General features: G+C 43.5%; 1 protein-coding gene across 2 annotated transcripts in view; it reads right to left on the bottom strand.

Moving 5' to 3' along the window:
- Nucleotides 1–355: 355 nt before the first annotated feature.
- The window catches only part of ARHGEF6 (Rac/Cdc42 guanine nucleotide exchange factor 6), a 57,264-nt gene continuing 43,720 nt past the window's right edge, over nt 356–13,899 (bottom strand). For both annotated transcript variants that reach the window (XM_075260249.1, XM_075260247.1), the window contains 5 exons: nt 10,785–10,878; nt 10,151–10,240; nt 7,761–7,857; nt 6,976–7,030; nt 356–5,323 (listed from right to left, as the gene is read on the bottom strand). In XM_075260249.1, coding sequence (XP_075116350.1) covers nt 5,201–5,323; nt 6,976–7,030; nt 7,761–7,857; nt 10,151–10,240; nt 10,785–10,878 — 459 coding nt within the window. In that variant the 3' untranslated portion in view covers nt 356–5,200. The remainder of the gene's footprint in view (nt 5,324–6,975; nt 7,031–7,760; nt 7,858–10,150; nt 10,241–10,784; nt 10,879–13,899) is intronic.

The raw sequence follows: 13,899 nt of genomic DNA on the forward strand, positions 1-13,899 counted from the left end.
TTAGGTCTAATGCATACAACCGATACTCTCCCAAGGGGGCGTCTTATGGGCTGTTCCATTCCAATGAACACAGAGCAGATCCTATTTGGTCAACGGAACACGATGGATCGGAAGCCCATAGGGCCGAGTACATCACTGAATCCTCTGAGTGCATTCAGCTGTAAATCCACTCTTCCCCCTCGGAGGGCGCACTCTGTTGTGCGCATGGAGCCTTAAAAGATAGAAAATCCCTTTACAATAGAGCGCTGTGGATAGAGAAGTGCGGTGTATATGTACAAAACAGAAAGGAATACAATTAATTAAAAAAAGATATTTATTGAAAATGTCAAATAGCAATAAAAAAAGTAATAGAAAACGAAACAAGCAACAAAACACATCACAATGGGTAAAACGGCCGTTTACGAGGTCATAGCACGACAGAAACGCGTAGTATTTACATATTGTGTAAACAGCACTAAAGCAATACATAGACGACTTCTATTATTAAACCCATGGCTTACCTTCCATCTTCAGTATCTTTGGATTCTAGTGCTTGCATAAATGTTTCTGTGGGAAAATCACCATAAGTGACGTCCCACCTCTGCACTGGAGATGACCACAGACCTACTGCAGTCTTAGTAAGGGTTAAAAGAGGTCCCTGGGCTGGGTTGATAAGAAATAATGAACCAATATTTGGTTATATGAACCCTACAGGATCATCACATGTGAGTAAATACTGAGGTTGCAACAATGTTTCCTTTAGATGGGTAAAGTCCTCAAAAGATTTCAGAAAATGTTTTTGTAGAAGAGAGCAGATCATCGTACAACAGATCACACAAAGGTGATCCAAAACTTATCGGTCACCTAAAAAGTGGTACAAGCCAAATCCTAAAGTGGAATCCTAGAGTAGAACAAAGGAGGAACATGTCTTTAAATGGATGGGTGATCCCTAGTGATCACTACAGATCCAAAACAAGTGGTTATTACTAGAGCCAGCCATACAAATCTCCGACCCAATGAATGGCCATTTGGTTATACACAAACGAGTCAATGCTCTGAATCTGCCAGAGCAAGAGGCACTCTATTAAGTGGTTCTCCACCGAGCTCCTCAAGGTCATCTCAAGCAAGGCTTACCCCCTGTTGTGGTGGCATCAATATATTCTAATAGGGATTTCCCCAACAAGACTGCCCGATATGTTTCTTTTTACATTACTTTTGCGCCTTGTAAATCTTACAATTCTATTTTCAAATACTATCTAGGCCACTGATCCCAATGGGAATCACTGCGTTTGTTTTCCCATTGGGATCAGGATGAATTATTGAAAGGTAATTGGACACAAGGACAAACCCCTTTAAATAAATTAACACAGCTTGGGGGCAACTTCTGATTAGTCTCGATGTCCTACATGTAAAGGCGGTGTTCTGACTCGCAGAGTCCCGTTAGCTAGAAAAGTGACCATAAGGCTTCACGTTAGTATCTCTTTGCTCCTTAGGCTGGCCATACACATTAAGTTTTGGACGGGCATTGGATCAATGATGGGATTGATCTGACCATCAACATTACCAACCATTTGCCAGATCAGGAGGGCCATTTAATTAGAAAAAAGGAAGCCTGCAGAAGTTTGCTGAGGATCAGCCAAAAGTGGATGATCAAGCCAAACATTGGTATTTTTGGCCGAAAATATCCAAAATGAACCATCTGTATTTGATAGGCTAAAGCAGGGGTAGGGAACGTACGTCTCTCCAGCTGTTGCAAAACTACAACTCCCAGCATGCATACTTGCTCTGCTGTTCTTGGAACTCCCATGGAAGTGAATGGAGCATGCTGGGAGTTGTAGTTTCACAGCAGCTGAAGAGCCGAGGGTTCCCTACCATGGAATTAGAGGACCTTTGCAGCTTCCGTCTGACCATGGCGGTCAGCCATTTATGAAGTAGTCAGGAGTTGGAGCCAAGCGGTGAACAAATAGTGGAGTCTGAGTCAGTGGTTTGGCCTACCGACTCCATACACGACTCTATACACGACTTCCATATACCTGTCCATGTTAATTCTTTTTGCGGGTCCTCATTGTGGATTTCACCCTTTACCATACAAAAATCATAGTGTAAGCCGCAGCTTTGCCACGGATTTCACGCTACGCGTTGCATAGATTTTTCCGTTCTGCATTTGCAGCTGAAAATCTACAACATATCAGTATAGGTGGACGTACTGAAGGGAAAGACTCCAATTTAAAAGGGTCTTATCATTTAGAATATACTATTGTACACCTTCTATTTACACTTTCCAAAAAATTGTTATTGCTTCCTTAATAAAAAATAAATCTGATAATCCCAAAAATTACCCCCTGGGAAAATCATAATATATAAAATGAGAAGGACCACCGCAAACACGGACCGGCTCAACGTAATAAACCAGGAAAATGGAAAATCCGCCTTTCACTGTAACGGATTGAGAGATTTGAGGACGTCGACTCCACGTAAAGAAAACATATTTCATTCAGTATGTTTAGCTGGTGCCCGACGCCCATTAACCATATCAGGACGGAGCTGATCAATATTCCCATAATATAATACATATAAAATACGGTGTTAGGTGGTTACATAGAATAGGATTACATAGAGGCTCCATAACTAAAATGTATCACAGTCTGTCATTGCACATTAATGAGACTTATTGCATATATTAATGTGCACTAGACAGTGCGAGGCCTTCACAGCAAAGAGAATGGAGAAGTGACACAGTGCCAAACCCGGTTTATGTAAAATTATTACTGTCACATGGGCGCTAGGGCAGGATGAACGTGGATAAATAGGGGCCACAATGTCTAGGACGACGCACCGAGCACGTATACTGACATAACAGGCCTTAGAGAACAAACAGGCCTCGTTGCCCATTGCAACCAATCAGCTCGCAGCTTTGATTTGCTCACAGTGGTTTAAGAAATGAAAGCTGCGTTCTGATTGGTTTCTATGGGCAACAGGATCAGCCATGGTCGTGTTATTTGAGACAAAGGGAAAAAACATGGCTGCTTTCTTACAGTCCTATAGTCCACCATTTTGAGGATGTAAATATACAATAGATAAACTTCTCTCCGTTCCCTTTAGGACTCATGTTCAATTTAATATAGGTCTAAAATAAATCAAGGCCCGGACCAAACATTCAGAAGCCACCTGTACTTCTCTTAGGTCTAGTTCACATGGGGTACGGGACCGCGTATTTTGGTCCTGATTCTGATACGGGAAGTCGCGGCTTCCTCGTCTGGAGTCGGCCCAAACGAATGGGCCTAGTCCGGGGGGTGCTGTCGCGAGGCGGACGCCGGGGCTGACTCCGCCTCGCGGAATCCGCCTCAAGAAAGGGCAGCTCATTTCTTTTTTTCCGTGAGCCGGAACATACCGCTCACAAAAAAAAGGAAGTTAGCGGTCTACATAGACCTCTATTGGGAGGGGGGCGGATTCAGAGGTGCATTCAGCGTCAGAATCCGCCCCGTGTGAACGAGCCCTTATAGGCCCACTGTGATTCCCCCACCTCCCAAAAATCAACTTTTACTAAGCACAAAATCTTTGTATTTAAAAGGTCATTTTAATAGGGAGCCTGTCACCAGAACAGTCCGTAACTATAAGCACAGCCAGGAGTCACATGAAAAACAACGCCATTGTCCGCTTCCCAACTGGTTCTTCCATTGCTGAGATATTACGATAGTTCTTTTTTTAAGGAGTTGTTTGGTGCAACGAGGGCGTCAACACTGCTCCTATCCAACCAAGGAGCTATGGTTTCCAAGGCGCAGTCCCTGCTATAACTGGCACACACATAGTCTGGCCTAGTCACTCACTGCTAGGGGGCCATTTGGTGAGATGAGAACAATGGTGACGCCTTTGTTGCACCAAACAGCTCAGGAAAATACTAATATCTTACAACACCGCTACTGACGAGTGTTTTATTCACATGATCCAAGCCGACTGTTCTGCTGACAGACTCCCCTTAAGGGCTCAGTAAAGCTGGAGGAGACCTTGACCTTCAAGGATCCAAAACTCAGACCCCTAACACAATATGGAGATGGAGACACTTCCACTACAATCCAGAGAGAATCTTGGATGGTGAAATATTCCCAGCAGCGCCTCTTCTATTGGTCTACACTGGCTTGTTACGGGACAGGCGCATTGGGTTATTATAAAGTCACAGACGTTTTTTTTATCTTTGTACAGAATCGTTCACAGGTCACTTTTGGAAAAAACTGTATGCAAAATTGTGGACTAAAATAGAAATAACCAAACGTTTCATCAAGTGCTATCAATATAGGGAGGGGGTCAATAAAAACAAAGTTTCCCGAAGTGAAGTTTATCGCGGTTCCTTCACTTGCCCTGAGTACCCTGTAGCATGCGCCCTGTGCACTGGGTCATGGATCACATTATATGTGACCACACTAGATAATTGGTCTCCAGTCAGTTGGATATACCCGTGTGCTTGGAAATAGTCTGACATACCGCCACCGGGTCGTATTGTGGCTCCTTATGGCTTTTTAACCGTTTCAGCCAATGATAAGATTATCCTTAGCTTAAAGAAGGTAGATTCTCCTAATGCTGATGAAACAAATCCTGTTGTCTATTATTTTTTACTTTGATGCTGAATATCACTTCTATAGTATGGTGGTTATTACTCAGTGAAGCCATCGTCATTGCGCGGCCATTAGAATAGTCCAGCTATCTATCATTGATGTCTCTAGTAAAAGGTTGTCCAGTTTACGGTACATAAAGTGTAATGAAACAAGCACTCCCCGAGCTTCTGCTTTGCAATACAACCCCTAAGGGGTCTTCTAGAGTGTGCACTTGCTCACATACAATATAATCTATGGGTGCGATATGAATATATGGGTCAAAGTAGCCGTGCAAGGAACTTCTTACAAAGTAGGAACACACAGAGTACCAGTCTCCAAAACCAGACAACTCATTAAAAGGCCACATAAAAAATAAAAATCACCCTATAAAACGAGTGCCTATTGTGTGCTGATGGTAGACAGAACCTACAGGGCAAATACAAATGGATCCTGGCCATGTATGTACAGTAACCGTTCCCACTAACACACGGCTCAGTACAACCCTGACATGCGGAGAACGTTATGTATGGCTGCACCTATTCATTATTCTGTGTCCTCCAGTCTTCCTCATAGGAAGTCTTTACAGTAAGTGTCACCGATGTCTCTGCTGATATAACAGGGATAACTGGGATCTAATGTGAGGGGTCGTCGCGTGCCGACTCGCTGGCTTGTTTCAACATCTTGCGGACCAACTTTTCCAATTCCTTTCTTGACTTTTGTTCTTCGTCCAAACTTTGCTTCATCCTTTTGTTCTCCTGTGAAGATGAACAGTCAGTAAATATGCCTAGTCGGCAATATCAGGTATCTATCAGGGGCCATAAGAATTTACGGATTTCAGCATCGTTTTTTTAAAGGGGTTGTCCAACTCGAAAGAAAAAGAGAAAAAAAAAAAAAGTTGCCTGCAGCGCTTTCCTATCCACATTTTGCATGTGGAGAGGAGAACAGAATCCCCGCACGGAGTACAAGCGCAAATGGGAACCGAACCTAAAACATTTGCAAAGTACTGCACTTCTGTGTAATGTACTTGATTTAACAAAGTACCCCAATTTTCTTCTCTCACCCCCAGGTTTGGGTCGTGGTATCTTCTGCTGGTTTTCGAGAGAATTTTTGTGTTGGAAATATTCATTTCAAGAACTAAGCTAGTCCCAAACACAAGCTGGACGTGGGACCTGGCACTGGGTCTAATAGCAGGATATTGGGGCACCAATATATTTCAAGAAAATCTATCACCTACCTATTTTTTCATCAGTTAAACCCAATTTTTTCCTATTCTGTTCTTATTGTGGATTTTTTTTGCTCTATGTTCAGATCAGGTTTATGGCAAAACATGAAGAACTGTACTCAGCTAAAGGAGGCGCTATATGAGAATCAGGTGAAGAGGATCGGCCTCAAATTAGTAAAATACTGATAAGAAGTGAAAAACTGCTAAAACCAGAAATCTCATTCTGACCTAGTGAGAAATGTATTCACTGCTCCTAAGGCCACGGTAGATGCGCTAGTGCACGGGTGAGACAAGGAAACAAGAACGTCTTACTACAACCACTTACCAGAAACTCTTCCCCCAGTGCAAAATATCTTCTTAATTAGTTCTGACTTAAGGACTGGACTCCGGGTCCTTCCGGAACTGAAATATTTAATCTCCCAGTTTCTGCCTATCCCTAAGTCATAATGCACCTCTAGGCCACGTACAACGAATGAAAATTACATTTGTACACTAGCTTATGCCCAGATGTTTTTTGTCTCTTGGATTGGTCTTATTTCGTTCTCAACGTTTACCAAACCCCCCCCCCCCCCCCCAGGAACTCTTCTGTAATTTGAGATAGTGGTTTAGAAAATTCATCGCAACCTTTTCCCAGAATGACGTAACACCTTTTCTTACTAGTTCCTCATGGAGTCAACGGCACCTGGGATTCCCAGCCAGTCTCCTACACTGGTACTTGCCAGGCCTGAAGCCACTTGGCTGCTGCTGTCTGACGGTCAGTGGTCAATCAATCTAAGCCAAATATGCCTGCCCTCGTCAGATTGTAGCCGCCAAGTGGCTTCAGGCCTGGCAAGTAACAGCGTTGGAGACTGGCTGGGAATCCCAGGTGCCGTTGACTAATTCCTCATGTATCCTTGTGATCACTATATCACTCTTACGGTAGGGTTCAATATAAAATGCGGTTTGCTGGAAAACTAGGTCAAGAATTTGCTCTCCCCTTTGTCCAATATTACATTTTGTCAGACTCACCAAAAGATCATGTCTTTGAAAAAGCCCAGGTGACCAAAGGCCATCTTCTATGAGCAGACTATTGGACCTTGAAGACCTCTTTAAGGTACCCATCTCAAGGAGGTCTCATGGTGTATTCTATTCCTTCAGACATTAATGAGTCAGCTATACAGGTCGGATCCTCACGATCGATCTTACCTGTTTTAATTCCTTGACTTCATCTCGTAACGCATAGACTGTGTCTACAAGACTCCTGCAAAGCAAAAAACTGCAACTTAGAAGATATTTTCTTTTTCCTTCTGTCAAACACTTTGAGCGTAGCAATACAATTGGTAAATTGAAAAGCCTGGCTGCAAAAAAACAAGGCAAACTGAAGAACAAAGCTGTAATGTAAAAACAATCAATACCAAATCAGAAAAGCCAATACGCTTGCATGTACTACTTCAATAGGCCCCTTGTGCTTGATACATAACAAAGCCTTTAATGGCCTTTTTCACAATGTCAATTGCTCAGCCAAATAAAACAACAAAAAACAGGAACCAAAATGAAGAAACTGCGCAGTGTCAATGAGGCAGAGCAGAATAGAAAGGCACCCCGTAGTATGAAAGGGGCAGAAACCCCAAGACCAATTCCGTTCTAACTTCAGAATATATAAGGAAGGTGTAAATATTGGGGTTGAGCTGATCTTGAGATTTCAGATTGATTTTAAAATGCGATTTCTGATCATTTTCCAGTCGATCCCGATCGTGAAATTTGCTCGATCGCCGATCGGGATCCGATCTCTCCCGATCACTCAACCCTAGTAAATAGTATCCCGTATGCTTTACATAATGGTTACACAGTCTCCATCAATGACTCCTAAGCAATGTTCTCTCCCACACACAAGTTCTCCTAATCCACCCGCAGAGGTTGTCCACAACGTCCCCCATGTTACCACTATAGCAAAGCCACTTCATTGCTTCTACAGGTCAAGAATAACTTACTTTTCTTCCGGAGCAGTTTGTCCATTGCTCATGTCATCAATGATCCGACCTTCATCCTCAAGTAGCATGACCTGTGGAACCGAATCTTTGCGGGTACCTGTAACAGAAGACGTATTGGTCACATACACTGTTACAAACCTCTCCAAGGCTCAGTCTCTGCAAACCTTTCACCCAGGGGCGTTCCGACTGGATACAATTATATCAATGTCCAATGTAATTTCTAAACAGGTCACGTGTGTAACTTCTACAGTCTGCTGCAGACACCATTGTGGAATTACTATTTCAAAGAAGACTTCTCACCAGGTCTGAGAAGCCCAATGGTCTGCATCGATTGAAAGGCGCCATTACCCTGAGCATTTCAGTGCTTTGTTTCTACAGATCTGTTCAGCCATTCCAAAGATATAAGCCCTTTCAGAGTTGAAGAAGATTAGTGTATATTAGCCAAGTGGTGGAAACATTGTGACTCGGACTCTCTGAGTTGTAGGTCACGCAGTGTTACCCCCCTCTTGGCTAGTGGACCCCAATTTGTATCAACTCTAGAGCTTATATCTTTGGAAAGGCTGAACGGATTTGGATAAAGCTATATGCTCAGATAATGTATTTATTGGGCTTTTAAGAACTAGTGACGGGTCCTCTAGACGCAACTGAAATTTTCTTCTTTTTTCTAGTCCAAACATACAGCAAATACTGTGCATGAGGAGGAAATCTCCGCACCCGCACAATTCTGCATTTCTGTGTTGGAAAGACTTCAAGAAGCCACTGCTGTGAAGTAAGTAGTATGACGCTGTGATAGAATATAATCCTGCACTTACAGGAGCAGTCACTTATGTACAGCCCTTGCACGCACCGCACATTGTGCAAGTAACATTGTTGTGGCAGGAGACCATTGATTTGGAGATATTCTTGTTTTGTAGCACACACAGGAAGCCAGATTAACATCTAAAATACAGATTTAGAAAAACTCTCTCTGCCTCAAGCCGAAATGTCTCATCTGAAAAACTCTTTTCACACAAATGATCATTTAACATGACAAAAGCTGAATTTTTTGTAGAAATATCAAGAGAGAGTCATTCCCTGTTTCTGAATGTAAAGATACTATTTTTCAGCTCGGGTTCTATTGGCATTCCCCATGTGGTATAAATAGTACGTCAATGTTTTCCTGCGGGTTGTTACTATTATGGCAACGTTAACTATAGATATTTATCATCATCAGTATATTAAAGTATATTAGCACGTGCCCGCGACTTCGTCTGCGGGTTGGTTGCGGCGCTGAGCCACGTTTATGTAGTGAACCCATGGTGGCTATGATCCGCCACACTCCTTACACCATTGGGTCCCCTCCCTATTTACTACTTTCCCCCGCCCCCCTACCTGGGCTCTACCTCCCCCTACGCATCATGCCCCTTTCCCCTGGCACGCACTCCCGTGCCCCTTTTTCTCCTGCACGCCTGCCCACGCCCACGCCCCTCCTTCCCTTGTGGTGCAACTGCAGCCACCCCACCCGTTTGCGGGCTCCCCCACCTCCCCGTGGCACTGGCCCCCACCGGTTACCCCTCCTTTGGAGGCCCCCCAAAACAACCAACCCCCCCAAACTCCCCCCAACCCCCTCCAAACAACCCCCCCCAAACCCCCCTCAACAAACCTACCCCTACATCGCGTGTCGGCACTGCTACATCACAGCCTATGCCGCGCAGCACAACCAGACACGGCCCAGGCTGAGCAGCACCCAGTCCCGGTGAACTCACCAAAGAAGTATAGGCAATCCAGTTCTGTTGCAGCCGCTACGTATGCCAGCATGTGCAGTCCTTGGCCAAGCCTGTGCTTGCGCGGCCGCAAGCTAAGCCAGCATATGTGATCCAGTCCTGCACGTGTGTCGGCTGGCTATCAGCGAAGCCGCCCTGTGCGCTGCACAGCCAAACGTGTGAAGAGACTCCATCGTGATTGGCTTGCAGTCTGGCTGATAGCTCCGCCCACACAGTCAGCCCAGCCAATCGGGGAACGGCTCAAAGATCTGGGATGACGTCATCTCAGGTCCTTGAGTGTAGCCCGACCGGCAAATTTTCGTTAGCCGTGGCAAAGTGCGGGCGTGCAGGGGGCTACTATGTAGTCTATGTTTCAAACTAGGACCCAATGTATGTGTGTGTAAAATTCCAGCCAAATCCATGCGGCCGTTTTGCCGTGATTGAGGAACAAACATCCAAACACACAAACTTTCACATTTCTAATATTAGTAGGATAGGATAGGATAGGATAGGAAGGATAGGATTACTGATCATGAAGTGATGACATATCTTAGTGTTTCATCATCACTTTATAAGACAGTAATCCTCCTTTATAGATACATAACACACACAGTGATAATAAAACAGAAGACAAGAGTGAACATTTACCAGAATTATGGCTTTGCTGGAAGCCGGCTCCTGTACAATAGGCTTCAATCACTTTAAGAATCTGTGCATCTTCTTCTAATGCTACAGTACCTGCAAGGAAGGTAGATCATTACATCTGCTGCCACGTTCTCATAACTTATTAGCAGAATTTTGCCTCAAATACTGTAAAAGCAATGTTGGATTGAGTGTTTATATAGGGTGCAGCAGCTAGGGGGGGCCATAACAGGTGATCACTCAATTTCCCAAAGATATTCGGACCCAGCAGTCCTTGGCAGGGTTGGTGGTGCAGGTTCATTTGCACCAGTATTAGACATTTCGTTAATTGACTGGCTAGATTCACACGGCAGAGTTTAGGGCTTTGGAAATGGCCCATGCATTTGGGTAGAACAGTAGTATACGCTTTGGATAAAGACAGTCCAAATCTGTGTTTTAGGGGCCCCTTGTTGGCCTGGGTTGACTACGGACCGGTGATATGTACTGACTTTAGTGGGGTAACAGTGGGCAAAATCATTCCCATACAGCCGTACAATAAAACTTTTTTGGTTTACACTGCTAAAAATGTTCTGTTTCCGTAAAATGCGACTGAAAACCTCTCGCACTAGAAAACCGTAAACCTAAGAGAAGCGCGGCGTACTTTTCCTAAAGGCAGAATCATCGTCAGACGCTTTCCTTTCAGGTTTTCTCTTGGGAAGGAATTTTTTGACATTTTTGGGGCTTTTGCTGGATTCCTGTAGGAACAAAAACAAAGAAAAGAATTTGTAAAGAGACACTTAGCCTCGTGACACCGAATGAATGAAAGCGGAGACCGCGCGCTAACGAAAAGTGGAAAATCGGAGAAGCGTAACAAAGCTTTAAAAGACATGGCGAGAAGCTTCGGTGTGTCTGCAAACTACGGCAGCTTCTAACGGTGCGGAGGGTTTATTAGCGCTTATAGAATCCAAAAACCTCTGTATAAGGTGAAGCGATGCAACTTTCTGATAAACTTTGTATCAGTTTCTCACCATTAGCAGATCCTCACTTGCTGTCAGTGAATGGCGACGTTTTAGTATACATCGAAAAATGCAAACCCTGTAGAGACCTGGGACTCCTAGCTAGGCATCCGCATTTAACAGCAGGTAGTTTGCTACATTGTGTCCTGTCTGATCAATCAATCTAAACTCCAAGCTCATCCATTTGACCAACATCGATACATTATTGCACGCTATTAGGACAGGATAGAGACTTGTGCTACAGACACTGGATACAACTGTAGTAAACTTCTATCTTCGAGAAGTTATAGGTCTGCAGTCTGTATAGACAGATACAGTAATGTGCAAAAGTTTTAGGCATATGTGGGGAAAAAATGCTGCAAACTGTTAATAGTTTTTTTTTTTTTCAATTAACAAAATGAAGTGAAAGAGAAATGCAAATCCATCAATATTTGGAGTGAGCGCCTTTTAAACAGTTTTATTTCAGTCTATAAATTCTGCACAGTACTGTATATGTATATACTGTATATATAGGTGTATGTATATATTTATGTAGGTTTACAGTATGTATACATAAAAAGACAGCTTTCACATGCAGCAAACTGAGATCTGGAAACTGATGTAACACTGAAACACTAAGTATGTAAAAAAGCAACATACATTACATTGCAGAACAGTTAAGGGAACATTAAACACAAAAATGCACATAAAAGAAAACCTAGCCAAGCTCTTCCTCCGGATCCTTGGTCTTTAGTCTCATCTTACAGTAATAAGTGAGAAATCTATACAGAAATCTTCACCCATGTCCCACTCCCCTTCATCCTCGATCATGTCGACAAATGTTGCTGCAGACAGTGAGGACAACTAGATTTATTCTTTTACCACTCATTTCTAGGTTTAGTGTTCCTTTAAGTTTTAATAACATAATACTGGAAATAAAAACCTCTTTATCTCCCCACAATCATATATATATATGCACAACATACAGTATATTATAGTCTGACACATAAAAGCTCTGCGCAGCATTAAATCTAAAGAGCAGAATTGACAACTGGGAAACCATCGACCAAAAGGACTGACTATAGAAGCAAAGAAATAAATGCAGAGGAATCTAAACGTACCGTACTTATAAGCAGCAATGTCCTATTATTGTAGAATTAACAAGAACTCCTACTTCTAGTTATGGAAGCCATCCTATAACATGACACAGGGAAGGAGATAACGGAGACCAGGCAGCTGTTTATGGTTTAGCTTGACACTGCAGATTCCATCGAATGGACAAGGTCGCCAAACTTCTACAGAATCTGCCAGGAACCAAAAGGAATCTGACAATCCCTATGGCCCTACCCCAATCTGCTACAACCAATGGGTAAGGGTAATTCGGATACTATATCATGGTTATAGAGACTTCAGACTCTATGATCAGTAGATCATAAGCAGAGAATGGAGCAGGTAGCAGGGAGTGCTGTTCTCTAGCTAGGATGAATGAACTGAGTCACTGTTACCCAGAGTTGATCTTCCATACTCTCTTCTGGCCACTACACAGAGAACGGCGCTGTCTGCTTCCTGCTCCATTCTCTGTGTATTAGCTAATGGAAGCCGATGTCAGGTGTCATCCTAAACTTAGGACAGGTCATCTATATTCTTAGCCCGGAAAACCCCTTTAAGTGTCAGTCTTTTTTAGTTATTTAATGATAAGGGCTATGAAATGAGCAATTGTTCACACCTCAAGGCAGCCCTATGTGAAGACAGCACAACGCTTACTTGTGTTCTCTAGATTGCAAGGAGTTGTGTGGGCAGTAAGGATTAATATAGAATTGTAAATGTCTTCCTCTGCCACCAGGACATTTTTACTTGTACTCTCTTGGACTTTAGTATTAAGGGCGCTGCTTTGAAGATGAGTTTTACTTTGCTGCAATAAAGAAGGACTTCTTGCAATGACTAGGAAATTCCAAGACCAGCTCCAGGTGGCCAAAAAAGTACTATGTGCATGGTCCATGGACTATGGGCATCCGTGGTCTTGAATTAAGGCTATCCTCACAAGGCTGGTAACTCTGGTATAAATGCAGTACAAGCACTTTGTTACAGATTGGACTCTCGGGTCTGTTTTTCATAGAAGATACTGGGTCTATGAACAAAACAGAACCCACAGAGGATTCAAGCTGGCCATGCTTTTCCAGGCCCTGGTCATGTGAACATAGCCGTAGGCACCGATAAACCTGATGTTCCCTCAACTCATAAGACCTAGGAATACATTTGGTTTTACAAGTCATTCAAAATTTTTGCACCACCTTTCTGTCAACCATTTCCTTTTTATCATGAAGAAGTCCGCCATCTAAAGCAGAGGAAGGTTTCATTGACTGGGCACAATGGGGAAGAATAATGAAACCTGGCAGTATTAACAGCAGTCTTCTTAACCCCTGGAGGGGGCGCCTCGTGTAAATGGAGGTGCCCTCCCTTCATAAAAGAGGCGCATCCCTTCCAGCCATGTACCTGGCAGGGCCGGGATCGGTAAGTGACATCGCGGGCCCCACTAACACTATCATTATACTCGGAGGTCTTTTCAGACCTCAGAGTATAATGATCGGAGGCCCGGGAGAGGTAAGAAACATAAAAAACATAAACACTTACTTACTTACCTCTCCACGATCCGGGCAGGCTTCAGGCCTAGTCGTCTGACGTCTCATGACCCCAGCCTGCGTCCTGGGTTATGTGACGTCTGACGTCATTGAAGATGGACTACAGCAGAGGCTGACAGCGTAGGAGATAGGTAACAGAGTT

Source organism: Leptodactylus fuscus, chromosome 11 (genome assembly GCF_031893055.1).
Source record: "Leptodactylus fuscus isolate aLepFus1 chromosome 11, aLepFus1.hap2, whole genome shotgun sequence".
NCBI lineage: Eukaryota > Metazoa > Chordata > Amphibia > Anura > Leptodactylidae > Leptodactylus > Leptodactylus fuscus.